Raw genomic sequence first — 21332 nt, forward strand, 5'->3', positions numbered from 1 at the left:
CTCTGTCTTGATCTGCAAGATCCCTGGATTTGATCTCCTCCCCCCACCAGGGTAATTAAAACAGGGAGAAATTAGTAAATATGGGGATTTAGAATTACAAGTGGTACATTGGGTTCCATTAGGAAATTAGTAGGTGATTTAGTAATTCCATATTTGACATTGTGCTTAGCTCCTTACCCCCCCCCCCCCGCCCCCACCTCGGAGTTTCACTTGGAGTTATTGTCTACTTTCAGCAGATGGAGTCCCTAAGTGAAACTTACAAGGTCAGCAGAATTACCATTGCTCATTGAGGATGGTAAGTCTTGTTTAAAGCCCCATCAGAATTATAATGGCACTCGTAATCACAGCCTTACTGTTACTTTTCTCCATTATGAGGTGAGGAACTTAGAAACATGCAGTGACACAGCCCCCCTAAAAAGAAAACCCAGCAGCATTGTTAATTTTGTGTATGGTATTATTGCTTCATTGTAGAGTGCAAGTCAGAACGAACCCTTAAGTAAGTATCATTTATAAGATGCAAGTTACAGTAAAGCTTCTGAATTTCTAATTCATAACTGATTTCTGCTTTATTTGTTTCTTTTATGATAATTGCAGAAGCCCTGCACTTATTGGATGCTTCATTGTGGACAGAGAGTACTTTGAAGAGATTGGTTTGCTGGACGAAGGACTGGAGGTCTACGGGGGAGAAAATGTAGAGCTTGGTGTTAGGGTAAGGAAGCGCTCTCGATAAATTTGACATTTTATCTTCTACCCCTGTTCCAGCACAGAGACAGTGATTTATAAGTCATTAATGACACCTTGAGGAACAGTGCTAAGGTAATTCCTTGCTTATTGGCTCTCCCTGATCTTTTAACCACTGTTGACACTGCCAATCACTTAGTAATTGTAATACTTTCCGTGACTGCATGCATTATTAAAATACTCTTCAGCTGGTTTATACTTTTTCTTGCCAGTGGATAATAAATATTTCTCAAAACAATTCTTCAGAACACCAATATCTCTAAAGGTTATATGCAGAAGGCCTCTAAGTTCCCTTCATGCTCCATTGTCCATGGCTGTTGCCGCTGTCAGAGCCTCTGTAAACAGCACAGCAAAAAGTCTGCTTTCTCCATTGTGCAAGTGGTTGTAAATAGCGAAGGAAGGTTCTTGAAGCTAGGCACCACTGGCCATTCCTAGGATGCAACATCAGCTCTCCAGCCCTGTCCAAACCCTCCTGCACAGCATGCTGGGACAGTCCAAGATGGCGCCGCCCAGAAGTCAGTGGTCAAATCTCCCCTAATAATGGCGACGGATGCGCCTGACTGTATCTCCCCGTACTCATGGTTTCAATTTTAAACGGAATATTCGTAGTGTTAATAATTGTTCAGGTCATCCCTAGAGGTTCAAATCTTTATGCCTTGAGAAAGCCCTGGTGAATGCATGCCATTGGGCGAAACACGTGTCGGCTGGCTGAATGTTAACTCTGTCCTATGATCCAATCAATTATGTAAAATATGGAATTAATCTATCTCTTCTGAATAAATTCCAAACTGGATAACTTTTTGAGAAGTATCTTCGAATATTTCAAGGAACTTTAAAGAATAATTGGCAATTGGTTGCTCTAAATTTATTGCTACAAGTGGGAACCTACCATATACCAGTTAGTTTACTCTAAGTATGAAGGATTAGGGTCCATTTCCTCTGGTTTAAGTTCCCACGTCTATCGCATGAACAGGCAATTGGTACGGGAAGTACATCAACTGGACCCTTTGTATACCCTAATTTAGTGGTCAAATCTCCCATGGGAGCCTCAGCCCTTTCCCTTTCTGACATTATTGCCAGGGTATTTCCCCTCCTGATTGGGAGCAGAATAATTAACCTGCCCAGCAGGTTGACAAAAGGCCAGGGCTCTGATCCTGACCTGAGACAAAGAAGTATGAGAATTCTGGGCGACTGATAAGATGTAAACATATCTGCTTGGTACTTGCAAAGTCCATGTTGTCACACACATTTCACCCCATTTTGATACCTTGATGGACTTTGTAGGCCAAGGGAAGCAAAACTGCATTCTCAGGCAGATTTCCATCCATGTATTAATAAAGTATCACAAAAGTATCACTGCCGGACAAAACAGTAAACCATACTGACTTTCTTTATGAGCACCCATTAATATTATTAGGCCTATCCCTGGTCAGTATCTAACCCTGCCGAGTCCCCCATGCATTAGGATACCGGTGTGCAGTTACTGGACAGCGCATATGCAGCCCACACACTGGTGCATATGCGTGGGCACACGTGTTCACATGTAATCAGCCGAGTGCCCTTACCCTAGCTGTGTCACAGCATCCTTATCTTAAATGGCATACACTGGTGGTAAACAGATGCAGTCCATTTGCCATGTGATTACTGCGGATGAGACACATATAGTCAGACTCACCCATGGCAAAATGTCCAAAGTGAGTGATCAAAAAAGCAAAAAATAATGGAGTACTTAATAGGTGGAATTATTTTCCAACAGCCCTTATTGCAAAGTGATGGCTAAATTCAAACCTCTGTGAAACTGAGAGTTTGCACAGAGATCAGAATTAGGAGTTGTGTGGTAACTATCACATCCTCAGAGTTTTTCCTGAAAGATTCTGACAGGTCAAACCTGCTGAAATGTATTAGGGGCAGGCCAGCAGAAAAGGCGAAACAAGTGGAATTCGGAATTGAGTGCGTTAAATACCAATTCCCCATATTATGCCTCATTTAAAGATGAAAATACAGAATAAGAAGTAGATACCACATATGATAAATACCTTACTCTGGGATAATGGTATTTACCACATGTGACAAATAGACCACACTATCCAGTCCAACTCGTAAAGAGTCCCAAAAGGAAACACCTCCAGCAAATCATATTTGATTGAAAACTGTATAATACTTTTCAGCATCACAGGACAGGCCTATTATTTATGTGCAAACACACTATTAAAATGTTGTTTTGTGAATACTCAAAAAGTGTAAACATACACAAATGTCTACCTTTACCTGCGTGAATGAGGCCTCTGGAGTATAGCTACAGTTTATATGACATCAATACATAATGTTGCAATACATTTCCCAGGAAAAATATTGCAACTTTTAGAATACTTACTTTTCTGGGCAAAAATCTCCTATAAGTAGACAAGGATTGTTAAACAGTACTGTGATCATTTGCCTTACAGTTCTTGGGTGTCCTATTACCAAATATTTTTGACTGGCATTTTAAAGTAATGCATACTCTAAACACCGTTTGCTTCTGCGTAATAAAAACAGTTTTCTGGAGGTGGTAATGTGTGACAAGAGCATATGTATACATTTACATTGCTGCATTTTGTTGTGCTGGTCATGTGTTCTTTTAGGCTTTTTGGTGCTGTCTTGTATGTGCTGCAGTACTGCAATGTGATTTTGTTGTATTGTACAGCAGTCTTTCTATTGTATTCTGTTGTGCCATGTTATGTTTGTTTGTGTATGTTATTGTGTTATATATAGTTGTTTACTTTAGCTACATGCTCAAAAGCCACTGTATTTCAGGCTGACAGCGTCACATGCCTTACAAGTGCCTTTGGAAAGTGTAGTGTCTTGTGAGTTAGCAATGATGGTGCCCTTTTGGTTCCAGATGGACTCTGGAGAACTGTGACATAATTGATAAGGTGTGGTGAATAGATTTAATGTTTAGAATGCTGAGTTCACACTTGCACATAGAAGAGTAAAAACATGTAAGACTAAGCTCCATGTGTGGTGTGTTCATTTACGAGTACCCAGGCTGGGGGTATGTTACAACTGGTGGCCAGATGTGGGACACATAGCCCAAAGAACTGACAGTGCTGTCCCAGAGAGCTTGTCATGTTCCAGCAAACTGCTTGTGTGTGTCACACATGCCTCAGTCAACATTTGGCGAATGTGGAGTCAAAGCTCCAGTGACAAGCTTTCAAAGAAGAAGAAGGCCCTACAGAGAAATCTGTGCATCATTGAACAGGAAACTTCTGGTCAGGCCATCAAAGAGGTGCCACACCACAACTCAATACAGAGCTATAAGGTATGTGGAATGATAACTGCAGAGATCACCAGATACAGAGAAGTTCTTAAGGCAGCTATAGCTGAGTGCAAAGAAGCACTAAAAGTAGTGATAGCCCGAGCCAAAGAAAGGCTAAAGGCAGTGAAAACCAGGTGTGGTACATACAATGCAAAGAGACGAGATGGATGAAGAACCCTTGCAAGAAACAAAGCCGCTACTCATGGGTAAAGAAGAAAAGAACGATTTAGAATCAGGGAGAGGGTGTGAGGACACAGGTAGTAGCACATGGCTTGTGTATGATGAAGGTGCCAGCACAAGTGGACAGCAGATGGTGGTGGAGAGAAGCCTGCTTTCAACATCAGTAAGTTCCACAGAAGTTTATAATACAGCTTCCTTCTTAAAACCACCACTTCCATTCAATACTGCAATAAAGCCAAATAATGGTGACAGATGGACTGCCTGGATAGAAACATTTGATGATTCCATTGAAGCACTGGAAGAAACAGACAATAAAAAGATTGTCATATACCTTAAGAATCTTGCCAGTGACGGAGTAAGAGTAGTAATAAAGAAAATACCACATGCTGATGCAGTATCATATTGTCAAATCAAAGAAGCACTAAGTCTTAAGTTCAGTCCAGTGATGATTGTTGAATACAAAAGATATATTTTCAGTCAGGAAAGACATAGAGCTGATGAAACAATCAACAAATTTGTTGAGAGACTTCATAAGCTCATCAAACATCGTAAGTTCAGTGAATTCAATGATGAAGAAGTCATATGTCTTAGAATTATACATGGTTGTTTGTCAGATCCATTCAGATGACGAAGGCTGAGAGAAAGACTTAGGGCCTCATTTAGAGTTTGGCGGATGGAGTTGCTCTGTCACAAATGTGACGGACATCCTGCCCACTTTATTACGATCACACTATATTCTATTGGAATTGTAATATAGCAGACGGGATAATCCATACACCAAACTCTACATCAGGCCCATAGTCTGGAGTGAGTACTCATGGCTGCACGCACTGAGGAACATGAAGATCGACAAGCTGCTGACATGGAGGCCGAAGGTGCACACAGTGAGTCAGTCATGACATGAAAAGTAAGCAGAATCACAAGGCTGAGGGACATAAAGTGATGTCTCCATTGAACAACTATGCAAGGGTTGAGGCAAAGAGAACCATTTTGTAATGATTTGCAAGGTGAAGGGAAAAACTAAGTGTGCCACACCGAGGAGACAAAATGGACACCCGAATGTTGCAGAAGCAGCGTTCCCCACTTGCCCACAAGGCCTAGTGGCAACATCAGCTGAGACAAATCACCATTAAATTAAATTGATCATCATCTAAAGCTTTGTCCACAAGTTCTTCAGATTCACTGTCAAGTGACTGAGGAATATGGATGTGCGATGGTGATGTTTATGCCAAAAAAATGTGCACATGTCGGACTGCAAAGAAAAATTAAAATCAAAGAAAAGTCAACAAGAAAAATCACAAAATTCATTCAAACATTGTCCAAAAATTACACTAAAGATAAACTACTGCTCCATAACATTTATTATTGACAGTGGTACGTTGATAAACATTATGCCTGAGGAGAAATAAAATGAGCTATTTCCATTACTCCATCTCACACCGTTGAAGTGATTACATAGGGTGCTTCGATTCTATTAAAGAATCAAGGTTCATTTGTAGCCACCGTGAAACACAAAAGGACAAAGGCACAAGCACCCATTCACATACTTCAAGGTACTGCATCAATAGCCTGGTTACTCAGTGTCAATACTGCTGCTGAAATGGGATTGATATCTGTGAACTACAACATGAGTGCTCATCACAAAATTCTCTTCAATGTTTCATGGAATGGGAAAGCTTAAAACCATTAAAGTGAAACTGCATATCAATGGGGACAAAGTCCTGTTGCTCAAAGAAATAGGCTACTTGAATTTCATTTACAAGAAGCTGTTGAGAAAGAGCTTGAAACATTAGTATAGCAGGATATCATTGAACAATCTACTGGTCCAACTTTGTGGGTTTTGCCCACAGTGATAGTACCCAAAAAGGACAGTGAAGGAGCTGTATGCATCTATGTTGATTAGCATGAAGCTCACAAGGCAATTGAAAGAGAAGGACATTACGGTCTGCACACTGCTGACATGATCACACAGTTAAATGGTGCAAAGTCTTCTTTCGCTTGATCTCAACAAAGGGTACCATCAATTGGAACTTGAAGAAAATTGTATGTACATTACTACCTTTTCTACTCACATTGATATATTCAGATATAAAAGTTAAGTTTTGGTGTGTCATCAGCTGCAGAATGTTTTCAAGATGTCATTCGACATATAATATAGCTTGTCATGAATGTTTTCAACTACAGTGATGACATATTCGTTTTTGGGACACATGAAAAGAACATGATAAAGCCCATACACAAGTTTTTCGACTATCTGCTGATGCAGGGTTAACCTTGAGTGCAGCGAAGTGTGAGTTCCATAAAACAAAATTTAAATTCTTTGGCCATACCTTTTCTGATGGGGATAGGACACTGGATCCAGCTAAAGGACAAGCCTTGTCAGCCACCAATCCCTCACAAGAAGTTACCATGTTACGTTCATTCCTTGGCATGGCCAGTTACTGTTCTAGATATATACGTGATTTTGCTACAATAAGTGCTCCCTTATGAGACTTAACAAAAAGGAAATGGTCCATTTTACTGGTCAGATGAATGTGACAAAACTTTAAGAAGTTCAGACATGCAGTTGAAAACACCACTGAAATAGCCTACTTTGATCCAAACCTACATACAGAGGTTGTTGTTGATGCAAACCCAGTCAAGTGGGATGTGATCCTTGCCTCTCACCATGGACACCCAAATGCTTGAAGGCATATTGTGGCATATGCAAGCAGAGGTTTGTTACTAACTGAACGTGCCTATTCACAAACTGAAAAAAGGTTTAGCAGTTGTGTGGGCTTGTCAACATTTCCACGTATTCTTATATTGAAAACCTTTCATTCTTGTAACTGATCATCAAGCATTGCTTAACATCTTTGTCAATCCAAAAGCCAAGATGCCTCCCAGAAGTGAATGTTGGGGATTGCAATTACAGGAAAATGACTACACTAATGCGCACCAACCAGGGAGAGATCAAAACCCTGCTGACTGCTTTTCACAACTGCCAGTACAGTGTCATGATACCCCTTCCAAAGCACTATTTCTTTGGAGCAAATTATTACTTCAACAAGTAAAGGCAGTGACATATTGATCTTGAAAGACATTATTGCACATCAGTTGTGAAAACACACACTCGACCTTTCACACGTGACAGCAAACATCAGACGTTCAATAATGTAAAAGATGACATGTCCGTTACTCAAGAAGGTGTTGTCTGACGAGGTTCAAGAATTGTGATACCTGAGAGTCTGCAACAACAAGTTATTGAAGTAGCCCACTAAGGAATTGTTGCCACTAAACGAGTTCTCCAAGACTGTTTGGTTTCCTCATCTTGATGATAGATTTGAAGAAGATTTGTGCAATTCCTTATCTTCCAAATTTACTCAACATACCTTTAGCATGTCAGATTTACCAACCTTGTATGGGAATGAACTGCTGTTGATTTCTTTGGTCCTCTTGACTGTTGACATCACCTCATGGTGATTATGGATGAATCCTCCTGTTTTACAATAGTTGAAGATCTCTCATCTATTACTCAAGAAAAACTAATTGAGAGATTAGATAGATTTTTTGCAATATGGGGTATTCTTTCAATTCCAAAGACTTTGTTGCTGATCTCAATGTGAAGCATCAGAAAATCACACCTCTCTGGCCACAAGCCAGAGTTAAACAGCTTTTTGAGCACACATAAAAAAACTGTTCAGCGTGTTAAATTGGAGACTCTTATTCTGAAGTCAGCTCTCCATGATACTCTTCAAGCTTATCGGTCAACTCCTTATTTAGCAAAAAGTGAAAGTCCTGCCACACTGATGTTTGGGGGAGCCATGACAACCAAGCTACCACAATGGACCAACAGGAGATCTACAACAGATGATGAACATCATCTAAAAGACTATGCTGACTAATGTTGATGTGCCAAGAACATGACTTTTAATAAAGGCAATTGAGTATTGGTGCAACAACAGAGAAACTGTAAGTTTGATGCTCCCTTTGATGCTGAACCCTTTGAAGTTGTGACTAGCAAAGGACACATGGTGGCTGCCCACTGTCCTGGAAAGTCAATTATGCAAGATTCTTCGCACTTCAGACATGTGCCTCATCATTCGCCAGTTCCTAATGTCGGAGATGAGACTGGTTCAATTGAGTCTGCAGAGCCCCCTCTGGCTGCTCTGACTGCATCTGTCCCCACATCAACAGCATCAGTCATAGACGGGTCTATTTTCTCTTCCCAGCCTTAGAGAACATGATCTGGTCATTTAGTCAGAGCTCCAAGATGACTTATCAAGGACTTGTATAAAATATATATATATATATATATATATATATATATATATATATATATATATATATATACACATATATATATATGTATATATACATATATACATATATATATATATATATATATAAGTATATGTCCATACAAGTCCATATATGTATATGTATATATATATATATATATATATATATATATATATATATATATATATATATATATATATATATATATACACACATATATATATATGTATATATACTGTACATATATACATATATATATATGTATATATATATATATATACATATATGTATATATATATATATATATATATATATATATATATATATATATATATATATATAAAACGGGTCCCTACCACACACAGTTATCCCATCAATAATTTTACTGCAAATGTTACAGTGATGATGTGAGCAAAGAGGTTATGGGTAGTGAAATATATGGGGTAATTAGTAGTTATAGTTACCTTAGAGTGTGAGGTATAGTTACTTGAAATAACTCTAATTATAGCAGGTAAATGTCCATGATTTTGTATGTTTAAAATGATGTGAGCCTAACTATAACATCCCTGGAACCTTTGGATTTTAAAGTGAATTGCCATGTTTTTTGTTAAATTCTATTTCCTAACTATAATGTTTCTGTAACCTTTGTTTTTTCAATGAATGTCTATGTTTTTTAACATAAAGTATTTTTTTAATTACTATATGTTAATGTAACCACTGCCGCACACAGCTTTGGTCATGGGTGGTGGGGGTTGACCTCAGGGCCTGGCCTGTGGCCAGGCTTTGTGGCCAATCCCCTATAACAACCCAACCCCGCACCATACATGGCCTTTGGCTGTGTGCAGCAAAGGTTGGCCACAGGGACTGGCCTGCAGGCAGGCCCTGGAGCTAACCCCTCTATAATCACCCAACCCCACAAATAGAAAAAAATGTATTTGACAAGTAAAAGAAGTGAGATCTCCTTTCTATAAGTACCTTACATTTTTTAAATTGAAAGGATTTAAAGCTGAGGAATGACAACTGGAACCATCAACCTTCTGTGGAAGAGTCTGAGACCTTAACCACTAGGCCACAGATGATTATTTAGAGTACCCTCTTGAGACATCTCTATGACACTTAACCCAAATATAGTGATGGAGAAAAAGAGGTAAATGTTTTATGACTAGGAATGTTTAACATTCTAAACACGAGTAAATAAACAGACACTCTTTCATCAGATACCAGGATTTGAAACTACAACCTACTGAGTGATAGTTCAAGAGCCTTACCAGCAGGCCAGATGTGACTCTGTTATGCTGTGCATCAAAATGTTACTATATCATTCTTAACAAATATCATGCATGTGTGCCGCTTTGAAGTAATTCTATGGAGAGACCATTGCTATTGTTATTGCAAAGGTCTCTCAATAGAATAACTTCAAAGCAGCACACACGCAAGATGCTTGCTCACAGCACAGGACCATAGGGGAAACATGAAGGCCCTGGTGGTCCCAGCTGGCTTCCTGCCTTCTGCCTGAGCCGGCATTGCTCCTGCAAGCAGGAAGCTGCTTTAATTAGCAGCTCCCTACTTGAGGGAGCAATGTTTTCATCTCTTTCCCTCAAAGCATGTTTGTTTGCAGAGAAAGAGATAAAAACTCGGATTTCAGCAGGCAGCAGCTGTTTGACAGCTCCCGCTTGCTGTAAGTGGAGCTATGTTTCTATAGCGTGGTGGGAGCTGTCAGCTCCCTCCAAGCAAAAGCAAATAGCTACCTCCCGAAAGTGGGCACCTCGGGAGGTAGCAGGAGCCAGCCCTGAAGGGTGGTGTTCCCCAGGGCATCTAAGGCTCCAAGAGAGGGTGCCACCCAACAGACCTCCTCCTTATTATATATTGTAGCTCAGAAGAGGTGTTGGTCCCCAGGGCCCATTGGGTTCTGCATGGCCTCTCACTCACAAAATAATTGTTGCCCTGGGAGGTGTGGTCCCTGGGGCCTGCAGGGGTCATGGGCCCCCCATTGATAATCTACTGCTTTCCTCTGGGAGGTGGTGGCCCGTGGGACTTCAATAAGCCCTAGGAGAGGACCCCATGCGCCCCCTCCATAAAATAATGTTCCCCCGAGACCTGGCCCACCCGGGGGCAAAAATAAAAACAAGCATGGGAGACCACGCTTGCTTTTTCACTTAAAAAATCATACTTAAATTCATGAATAGTCGTGAGTCTCACAGCAATTTTAAAAAACTGCATTTTAGCCCCGGGAGTGTCCGTGGAGGACCCCTGCACCAAGACTAGGGGGGTAGGATAACAGTGGCTTGCCCCCTTTTCTTCTTTTTTCTTTTTCTTTGAGAGTCAAGCCAGGCCTTAAAATGGCTGCCAACACTTCCTGGTTAAAGTGTTGGCAGCCAATCTGATCTCTGAGCTAGAACAACTATGTTAGCGAATTTGTAGTGACCCTAGATATACAGATTTGGATACCCTTTAATTGCTGCTGAATGGATTTACACCAAATAAAAAGAAATACTCATCTGCAAACCACAAGCTTCCTTTCTGCCAGATTTGGTGTAATTCTGTTCAGCTGTTTGGACTTCAGGCGTGTCTAAAGTGCTTATGAGAATTAACATGGGAAACACACTTTTCATGCCCCCCCCCTTTTTCTCATACCCTGCTTGACAGTTCACCCTTAAACTTTCCATGTACAACAAGATTCTAAAGAGCACCTTTTTTGGACAATTTCGTGAAGATGCGTCAAACAGTGCTGAAGAGACCACCAGTGTGTGTGTATATATATATATATATACATACACATATGTATTACCTAGTGATGGACCCCACTGAATAGTTATAGATAGGACCTAGTTTCTATGTAAAAAACATGTTTTTACTTGCCTATATCTTTGGCGGCACTTGACGAATCGTCACAAAACTTTCCAATCAGGTCAGCTGCTGACGGGAAAGCTTTGGGGTGATCCATCCAGAGGGGGAGGAGGGGGGAAGAGAAAAAGAGGGGGTCCTAAGACACATTTTCCCCATTCATTTTTCCATAGGGATTTTGAACATGGATAGCGCCGAAACTACTGGACGGAATTGCACTAAATTTGGCAGAAAGGTAGGTCTTGATCCACAAAACAACCTTTTTTGTTTTGGTGTAAATCCATTCAGTAGTTTAGGGGAAATTATATACAATCCAAATTTGTATATATATAGAGAAATGAAGGATTCGCAAACCCTCCCAATCTTGTGTTGAGATCTGATTGGCAGCCAACACTTCAACAAGGAAGCCGTTGAAGTGTTGGCAGCCATCTTGGCACTCAACTGAAGCAGAGTCCCTGAAAAAAAGAATACAAAATACAAAAGGGGCCAGGGTTTAAACACCCTGACCACTTATCTCTTGTGCTGAGGTCCCAAAAGGACCCCCCCCAAGGCTAAATAGTAATTTCTTTAAACATTTTTACAGCAAATTTGCGATGGGCTTGCAAATCTGCAGGAACAATAGAAAAAAACAAGTGCATGCTTGTTTTTAAATAAGCTCCCAGGTTGGTCAGGTCCCAGGGGCACTTTTTTTGAAAGGGGGGTCCTGGCCCTCCCACAGTTCCAGGGACCACTACCTCCTTGGGTGAATAATGGAATATGAGTGGGGGGGCATGCAACCCCCTGGGCCATGGGGACTGCCACCCTAGGGCAAAAATGCTTTTTTAAGTTGAGGGAGCACAGCCCCGAGGACCACTACCTTTCCGGGGCAAATAATGTAACGTGAGCAGAGGGGCAGCACAGCTCTCCTACGCCCTAGAGACCACTACCCCAGGGCAAAAAAATGCTTTTTTAATGTGGAGCAGGACTGATGGCCTCCCTCCTGCACCCAGGGGACCACCACCTCCCTGTGGCAAATAATGTAATATGAGCAGGGGGCTGCGCGGCCGCCCTGCACCCTGAGGACCACCACTCCTGGGACATATACTAAATAATAATAGGGGGTCTGTTTTGGACCCCCATTAGACCCAGGGATCACTACCTCCCCAGGGCATTTTAGAAACTGGGTTTGGTGGTTGGCACTTGGGGCCCCCTGCAGGGGATCACGACGCCGCCAGGTCAATATCAAAAATAATCATAGGGGGTCTGTTTCATTAGCCCCCCTGGGGCTATGATTGTTGGAGGGGTGTTGTGTGGCCCCCATTAAGGAGCCAGTGATCGCCCTATTGACCGTCAGCCCCCTGGGCCAGCTCCTGCTATGTCGTGGGGTGTCCATCTCCAGGACATAGATGTTTGCTGTGGCTTGGCTGCAACTTTGAAGCTGCAGCCAAGCCACATCAAACATTCCAGTTTCAGACAGCAGGACCTATCAAGCAGGTCCTGCTGTCTGAAAGGGGGCCTTTCATCTCTGTTCCCTGCACACAGGTATGTGTGCAGAGAACAGAGATGAAAGGTTTGCTTCAGCAAGCATGGAGCTGCTAATTAGAGCAGCTCCTTGTTTGCTGAAGCAATGGCACTGCAGGAGGACCTTGATGCTCCCCCCGCGTGCCGGATAGCCCATAAAGGGCATTTTCCTAAATACATTTTTTAAAAATAAAAAAACATGTAGGGACCACTGGGAAGCCCTTGAGGACTCCCTGACGGTCCCATATAGCCTTCTGACTAAAATCCAAACCACTGTTTGTGCAGGTGCTGAAATTATGAGGAAATTGACAGTCAGACTTCTCAGCTGATAATTAGAGTAGATCAAGCCTGCTAAAATGTACTCTTTGAAAAAATGAGGTAAATAATGAGACATGCAAATGTTGGTGAAACAAGCACCAAAATTCACATTATACTTAACTTTAAGGGCATTTGATAAATGATGAAGACCAGGGCATTGTTATTCATCAGTAGCAACATATAATGATTAGGTCTGGGAAAAATTATAATTCTGCAAGCAGAATTTGAGAAATTTGGTGAAACTGCGTTACTCTTGTAGCAAAGAGTTCCTGACGAATTCCGCCAATCACTGTAGAGAGGAATTTCTTTCCTGTTTGAACAACACACTGACAACGGAAACAATGGAAGGCTTCTGGATGCGAGCTGGAAAGTGTGAGCAAGATTGGAAATCACTAGGAGGACTCCTGGCGAGTTTTTATGAACACAAGCGGTCGCAGTCAGAGGGCTATTTCTTGAATAGATTTTACACTTAAGAGACAGCAACATGATCTTGAAAATAGCATGGTGCCATTTGCACTGATTTTTAGGCACAGAGCGCGCTACCAGGGCTTAAATCAGAGTGCAAGAAGCACAACGTGCATTTTCTGTAACTTGGCAGAACTCCACAGATTCTCGACAAGTTTTCATGTAACTCTCTGTGATTCCATGGAGTGAAGTTCTGCGAGTTTCACCTGGGTCTAATAATGATGCAAATAAGAATAAATAATTGAAGCTCATAATCTGTATATTTTGTATTTTTTCATAGTCTTTTCCTGGAACATATTTCAACCAGTTTGATGTGCCCAAAATCTATAATGGGAAAATTATCAGATTGTGTTATTTTTCACACAACTCATAATTTGGATCCCTGAGCAAACCATAGGGGTCGGATTTTAGCCCTTAAATTGCAATCAAAGCCAAAAAGTAGTTTTTTGCAAAGTGTTTCTCCTATCAACCTCACGTTTATCAGATTTTAATAAAAAAAACATTTAAAAAGTTTGTGATTTTTAATTGTTTACACAGATTAGATGCTCTTTTTGATCAGATCAAATTTAAATAATGTCTTTGAAATTGTTATAAGTTGTTTCCTTTACAATTTAATTTCACTTCTGAAATTGCAGCTTTGAGTCAAAGAAAGAAACGTGACACTGACTAGTTTTATCCAACAACCATTACCCAATTTAAGGCAAGATCCCTAGAGTTGAAGTGAATCCTTTCTACTCCCAGAGATAGACACTTCATAGCCCCCCACTTTCATACACTAACTGGTATTACAATTGCACAAGACATTACAGGCCACCCTCCCCATGTCTCTTGGCGACATACCTCACTGTACAACTCCCTTATGCACCTTTTGCTCCTCCAATATTGCAACTTGGCAATATTGTTTAACATTAACACTTACAAACCCAATTATGGGTAGTGGCGAGAGAGTTGGTTACTAATTTCATGACGTTTTCCATAAAATGTCATGTTAATGATTTTTACAGCACCCTTCTGTTTATGATCTGTGGTTTTCTCTCTGATTTTATACTGGAAGAACTTTTGAACCAGATTAAGTTCCTTTTTCTTGTTGAATACAATGGCTATGAGTGCAATGTTCCTGTGATGCTGGAGTGAAGGTGTGTTGCCTTTGCTTGTGCCCTGGGACATACATAGGTCATTGCACAGTATCAAATACGGGTACTGCTACTTACCACTGGTGTCCAAGGGATAACAATGCTAATACACCACAGTTAGTGAACCAAAGGCTTGATGTATATATTGGCTGACAGAGAATGATCTATTGGCATGGCGGATTCCTTTACGATTGCCATGCTGCACGTTTCTCCACCTGCCATATTTAGATATGTCTGTTGAGCCAGTGTACATAGTTAGCATTTCCAGGAACTGCTGTGACAGTGGTTCCTGGAAATGCGTTGAAAGTTTGATGGATGGCTCATTCAACATGACTGAGCCATCCATCAACTTTCAAGTTTTGTTTTTCAAAAACCAAATAGCAAAGCAGAATTTTGTGCTTAAAAATAAAACAAAACTATGCCCACTTGCCATGGGCATTGTCTCACATGGTGAGGAGGGCATGTGGCAGTTTTCACTGCCCCTTATCACCAGGGATTTCATAGCGAAGACAGGCAGAGAAAACTGTCCTGTATGTCCGCCTGTCTAAATTAGATGTCGGTCCGCTGGAGTGGTGTATCAAAGTTGAGACAGAGTAGTCTCCCCTGTTGTTACTCCAAAGATCCACCCATACCTAAATCAGGCGGGCAGACCATTATGTTGGCGGAAATGATACTCTGTCTCCATTGCGAAAGAATACGCTTCTGCCAACACATAAATTAGGTTTCAAGTTACTCCACTGGGACACCTAATTCTCTGTACTTAACATGGGTGAGTAGCAAAACTTGCTTGAAGAACATAGGTGAAAAATTAACCACATAATTCACTTAGCAGTAGTAAATCACAGATATGCACAAACACATATACATACACTCATGCACTCCTTTTGTGAGGGATGACTGAACCTGTCACTGCGTACAGCCAATAGCCATTCCTATAAGGGGTTAAAAAGGTATGCACAGTGCACCACTTCGGTAATACCATCTCCCATCTCCCACAAAAGTTAGTTACCACATGGTCCGAGTTCAAGGGGCAGTAGCCATACTCATTCAGAATCATCATTGCACATCTCTGAAAATGATTTAAAAAAACTCTAGTGAACTTGCATTACTTCCCACCTTAGTGGATGGAAAGGATAGGGCTAGATGAAACGTGAATGGGCAGAGCATCAGAGCTTTTCAACGCAGTGGCCTTTACACCAAACCAAGGGATGGGCAAACCATGGTGGACCTGTGTGACAGTCTATGGAAAAGAATGATACTGACACTATTATGTCAACTTGTGGAGTTGTTGCCTCCTTTATTGTACTACCTGGATATATGTACTGAGCAACAAAACAATGTCCTCTCTGTGTTACCTGTATTAGGGATCTCAAATCTTAAGATTTCACAAAATAGAGGTAAGTGATTACTTAATGTCAAATAATGTTTGCTTTTTGATGCCCTGTGCTGAATAAAAAGTGTATGAAGTTGTAATGATGGTTTTACTATCTTCACATAGACCATTGGAAAGCTTTGCAACCTATCATTATGAAGATTTTTGCTTCAACACTTCTACATGAAATTCATGACTTTTGCAAAAATGTACATGTGACATATCCTTAAAGAACAATAACAAATGTACAAGCACAAAATACACTTGCAGAAAACAATTAGGGGCTCATTCATTTTTCTGTGCATAACCTAATTTATATTGGATTTAACATTTCAAAGCTAATTGTGCAGGGTGGGGTCACTTGACCGCATGATTTATGCCAGGAAAATTCCTGTGCAAATCTTGGGAGGAAATAACAAACATTTTAAGATGTTCGCATTGGAAATGTGGACAACGTGCACTATATTGCCTGCCATTTCAAGGTCCGAATCACAAACATTCCTTAGCGTATTGATGTTTTATGATATTAAAAGAGGTCATGATTGAAAGGGGACACAATTAGCACCCACAGTTGTGCTGGATTGGGAATAAGGTCCTTAGGCTCTCAATATGATTGCTTTTTAAGACATTTAAACATGCATAACCATACATTTGGCTTGCACTAATCTGTCCAAATTTGGAAAATATTGTTCTCAGTAAATGTTGATGGCCATATTTACCACATGCAAGAAAATGGCATTTGTTAAATTGTCCATATAAAAACTTTTACATAAAATACCTCCTCTCACTTATATTCCAAACTTTCTGAAGAAAAGGTATGATTATAATACATTTTAATAATGACAACTACATCTCTGTAATATGAATTGAGTTATTTTCATAGATATTCAAAAATAACAAACAAGACTGATATGCACTCAGACCAATAAGGGCAAATTGATCCAGAAGACACCTGTGACTGCAAGGGTGATGTCTGTTCTCTATCTTCGTCTGTGCTTTTTGTGGTGTTGCCTATGAAGATGGAAAGGTATAAGGGAATGAGGGAGAAGATGGAGCAGTACTTTCTTGTGTACCATGTTGTATTATGTATTTTCTGTCTACCAGCAAGTCCAGGGTCTTCAGCGTGGAACTTGTTGATGTATGGCATTCCACCACTGGTAACTCAGACTCAGTATTGATGCATTTTATGTAGTTTAGAGCAAAGTTAGATCAAATGAGGTATCACTGTCCAAGATCTGTCGGTTACATGTGCACGCGCTGCGCCTCAAGGGTGTCCTTTATTTCTGAGTCTCCTTGTTTCTAAACTACTAATTTTCCAATGTTCATGTTATTATCATGTACAGTCAATCAAAACATTGTGTAGTAATCACAGCAATGGTTACAGTCCATGAAGGAGATTGCCTTTTCATGGCAGTGGTTGTAATGAACAGGGCTGGGCTGACTTGAGTACCACCCTGGCTGATTGTAACCTGCACCTCTGGCAGCCCGTCGGGATCTGAGATACTGGCGGGGACAGCAGGAGGTTGGCAGGTCTGCCGGCCAACCGCATAATGTGGTGGTAGGATAGCCACAGCCGAAGCGGTCCAAAAGCCACCACGAGGCCATTACTATTACCTCCACTGTTCCGGTGTGGTATAAATCCTGCATAGTGTTGGGCTATGACATAAAGCATATAAGGATCTAGGCTCAGATGTACGAAATTCTAAATTGCTATTTGCAAATCACAAATTAGTATGAACAAAGCTAATAATTTTCTATAGGGTAGAAATTGCAATTAGAAAATCTGTAATTAAGAAATTGCAAAATTTTGATTTCTTAATAGGAAATGGCAAATTAAGAAATGTATCCCAAAATGCACCTGAAAGCTATTTGATGATGTCATATCCCACGTGGAAGGTAATTACAGGGTGTGCCACCACCCAGAGGACTGACACATTTACTGAAAGCAGGGAGTGGCCCGGATACACTGCTGCAGGCACAGAGAAGACAAAGCACATCATACCATGGCTGCAGAGGAGAGCAAGGAAGCAGGAAAATAAAATAAACATTTTCTAAGAGGCAGCTGGAGGTCCTCACTGAGTAATGCATGGCAAAATGGACCAGCTGTTTGGCAAGGTCTCCTTTTCTGTTCTTGAGCCCCAAAAAATGAAATATGGCAGGAGATACAGGAAAAAGTTAATTCCTTGCGGGTCACACAGAGGTCCATACCTAAACTGATGAAGCAATGATATTACCTGTGCTCCAGGACCAAGGATAAACTGGCCAGAAGGAGGCTGACGGGCTTGGGACTGGAGTAGGATCACCCCCCCACTTATTGCCATAGAGCACCTGATCCTGATTGAGGGAACCCTCGAACCAGAGAGTGTCAGCAGTGTTGGGGACATCAACACCTCACTCCTAGCAGACACCAGCCAGGGTAAGTCATATACCTTCACGTTCCATCCGGGCCATGCTGTAAGTCAAACCACATCACATACATCACCGTGTGAAATTCTCGCCAATGCATCATTGGAGTTGTATTGTTTTTTTATTCCACTGTGCTGGAACTAAATGAGTCATGTGTGTTACTTGGGTACCTGGCCAGAAGGTCTGTGACGACACAGAAGGCATCACACACCACCTGCACATTTATGAAGTGTGTGCTCTTCCTGTTCTTGTAAATGTATCCTGATACTGATGTGGACATCTGACAATATGTGCACCATCCACACAGCCAGTAACACTAGGGAACTGTGTCACCCTTAAAAATAGAGTTTTGTCTGCTGCAATGTTTGGGGGGGTGGTTTAAAATTGATGTATTGGTTCAGCTTACCAACCATTACCTCCAGCAACTTGTGCGGGAACCTTGATAATGCACTCTGTGACATCCCCCCTGCAACTGCTATCTCTGACTGGTAACTCCCTGATGCAAGGAGATGCGGAAAACACAATACCTGTACATAGGGAGGCATGGCATTGCCATGTTCATGTAGGGGCAATCAGGACCTGGCTAGTCAGTTTATACGTATCTATTATCTCCTCCTCTGTTAGGTTGAAGAGGCTGACCTTCACCCTAAATATCCTCTCCTGTATCCTCCTCCTCCTGTCCAGCAGAGCCTGAATCCTCATCCTCCTCGCTATGTATAATGCCGCCTTTATGAAAGAGCTAGATGCATTTACGACTCTTTTTTATAGTTTGCACATGGTACCACCTGTATCAAGTCAGTGGTAATTGCATTTCTTAACAGGCCATATGTTTTGCCTAGTTGCAAATAGGAAATCCTTAATGCATGTTGTTGCAATTCGCAAACAGGAAATCACTATTAGTGATTCCTTATTTTAGCGATTTCCAAAATGCGATTCCTACAATGTACGAATCCCATTTTGTGACCGCGTTTTTAGCATTCGTACATACTGAATGTGGATTTTGCAGCGCTGTATAGCGATTCGGTCTGTTAAGAAATAAGAATCAGAAATAAAAAATCGTTTTGTACAACTGGGCCATAGGAGGCCAAAATGCTAGCGAAATGTTGTCAATGAGATGGGTCTGCAGGAGCTACAAATCTGTTTGCTTTTTCCTTGTTTGGGGATGACTGATATGGAGGCCACCAGCACAGATTGATTGAATGTCCCACTGTAAGCAAAATAGTTAAAGAGTGTATAAGGATTGATGCTGAGGTATGACAAAAGGTTTTATTATAAACTGGTCGGAAGCCACCCAGTCCTTGGATTTTGAGGGGTTTGAGCCTGTCAAATGGCAGCTATTACTTTCTCCATTCTCATAGGTTTCCCCAGGGTCTCGTCTTGCACCGGGTTTAGATTAGATATGTGTGTTTTTGTGAGGTATGAGGGGATTCCATTGTGGTTTTGAGATGAGTAAAGGTTTATTAGTAGAAGTTCACAAAAGCTGCTGCAATCTGAGCATCTCTTGTAACTTCCACCCCTCTGAAGTCTGAAATAGTGTGCATTCTATCTTTGATCACATCAGTTTGTAGTTTTTTCACTAAAACAGTTTTCCTGCACTTGTTGCCCCCATGTAAAATGTATGCAGTCATTTTGATAACTCATATTTACCCTGTTGGAATCTAAGCTCCTGAGTTGGGTGTGGGAAGCGTTCAGTTGATGCCATACTTGGGAGACCCCAATCCACTTCTGCATGGTTCCTAACTACTTAATTAGTTTCTATAATTTCACTAATTTCTCCCTCTAATCCAATTCTCTCTAGCTCATCTTCCTACTTTTTCCCTTCTGACCACTGCTTTCAATGCTTCCCAAAGGGTTCTCATAGATACCTCTCCTGTATCATTGTCCTGCATATAGTGAGTAATAGTGGTAGTTATTGCTACCAAATCAACTATTTGCTATATAATGTTGCCTCACATCCTCCAGGGTCCGGGTTCCTTGTTGTCTCTTGTCCCCCACAAGACAATGAACAGTCGGGCATGATCTGAAAGTGACATAGGCCCTCATTCTGACCCTGGCGGTCGGTGATAATGCGGCGGCCAAGCCGCCAACAGGCCGGCGGTCCAAAATATGCAATTCTGACCCTGGCGGGAACCGCCAACACAGCCCGCCGCATTAACACTCCGACCGCCACGGCGGCACAAACAAACAGCGCGGCGGTCCCCGCCAACAGCCAGGCGGCAGACAATGGCCCTCATTCTGACCCTGGCGGTCGGTGATAATGCGGCAGCCAAGCCGCCAACAGGCCGGCGGTCCAAAATATGCAATTCTGACCCTGGCGGGAACCGCCAACACAGCCCGCCGCATTAACACTCCGACCGCCACGGCGGCACAAACAAACAGCGCGGCGGTCCCCGCCAACAGCCAGGCGGCAGACAATGTACCGCCCACCCTATCACGACCCACCAATCCGCCACCTTTTCCGGGGCGGGAGCACCGCCGATAAAAACACGGCGGAAACAGACTACGAACGGGAAAACGCTCACCTCTACGCACTCCACGCGAGATTCCGGCAGTATGGAACCCGAGTTGCAGGTCATCCCCGCACTCCTATACCTGCTCCTGTACCAGGAGCACGCCCGGCGGCGCGGAAGACATCGGTGAGTACTGCACCTACGACACAGGGGAGGGAAAAGATTACCGGCACACACCCACCCACCCATACCCACTACAACACACACATCAATGCATTCCCACAGATCACTGTCACAACCCACAAACCCCCCCCTCCGAAATAATGCAAAGACCAAAAGAAGAGATC

General features: G+C 41.8%; 1 protein-coding gene across 2 annotated transcripts in view; it reads left to right on the plus strand.

Moving 5' to 3' along the window:
• Window positions 1-21332, plus strand: part of GALNT18 (polypeptide N-acetylgalactosaminyltransferase 18) — a 1605564-nt gene that overhangs the window by 1055418 nt on the left and 528814 nt on the right. For both annotated transcript variants that reach the window (XM_069223602.1, XM_069223603.1), the window contains exon 6: window positions 595-709. In XM_069223602.1, coding sequence (XP_069079703.1) covers window positions 595-709 — 115 coding nt within the window. The remainder of the gene's footprint in view (window positions 1-594; window positions 710-21332) is intronic.

The sequence above is a fragment of the Pleurodeles waltl genome, chromosome 3_1 (genome assembly GCF_031143425.1).
Source record: "Pleurodeles waltl isolate 20211129_DDA chromosome 3_1, aPleWal1.hap1.20221129, whole genome shotgun sequence".
Taxonomy (NCBI): domain Eukaryota; kingdom Metazoa; phylum Chordata; class Amphibia; order Caudata; family Salamandridae; genus Pleurodeles; species Pleurodeles waltl.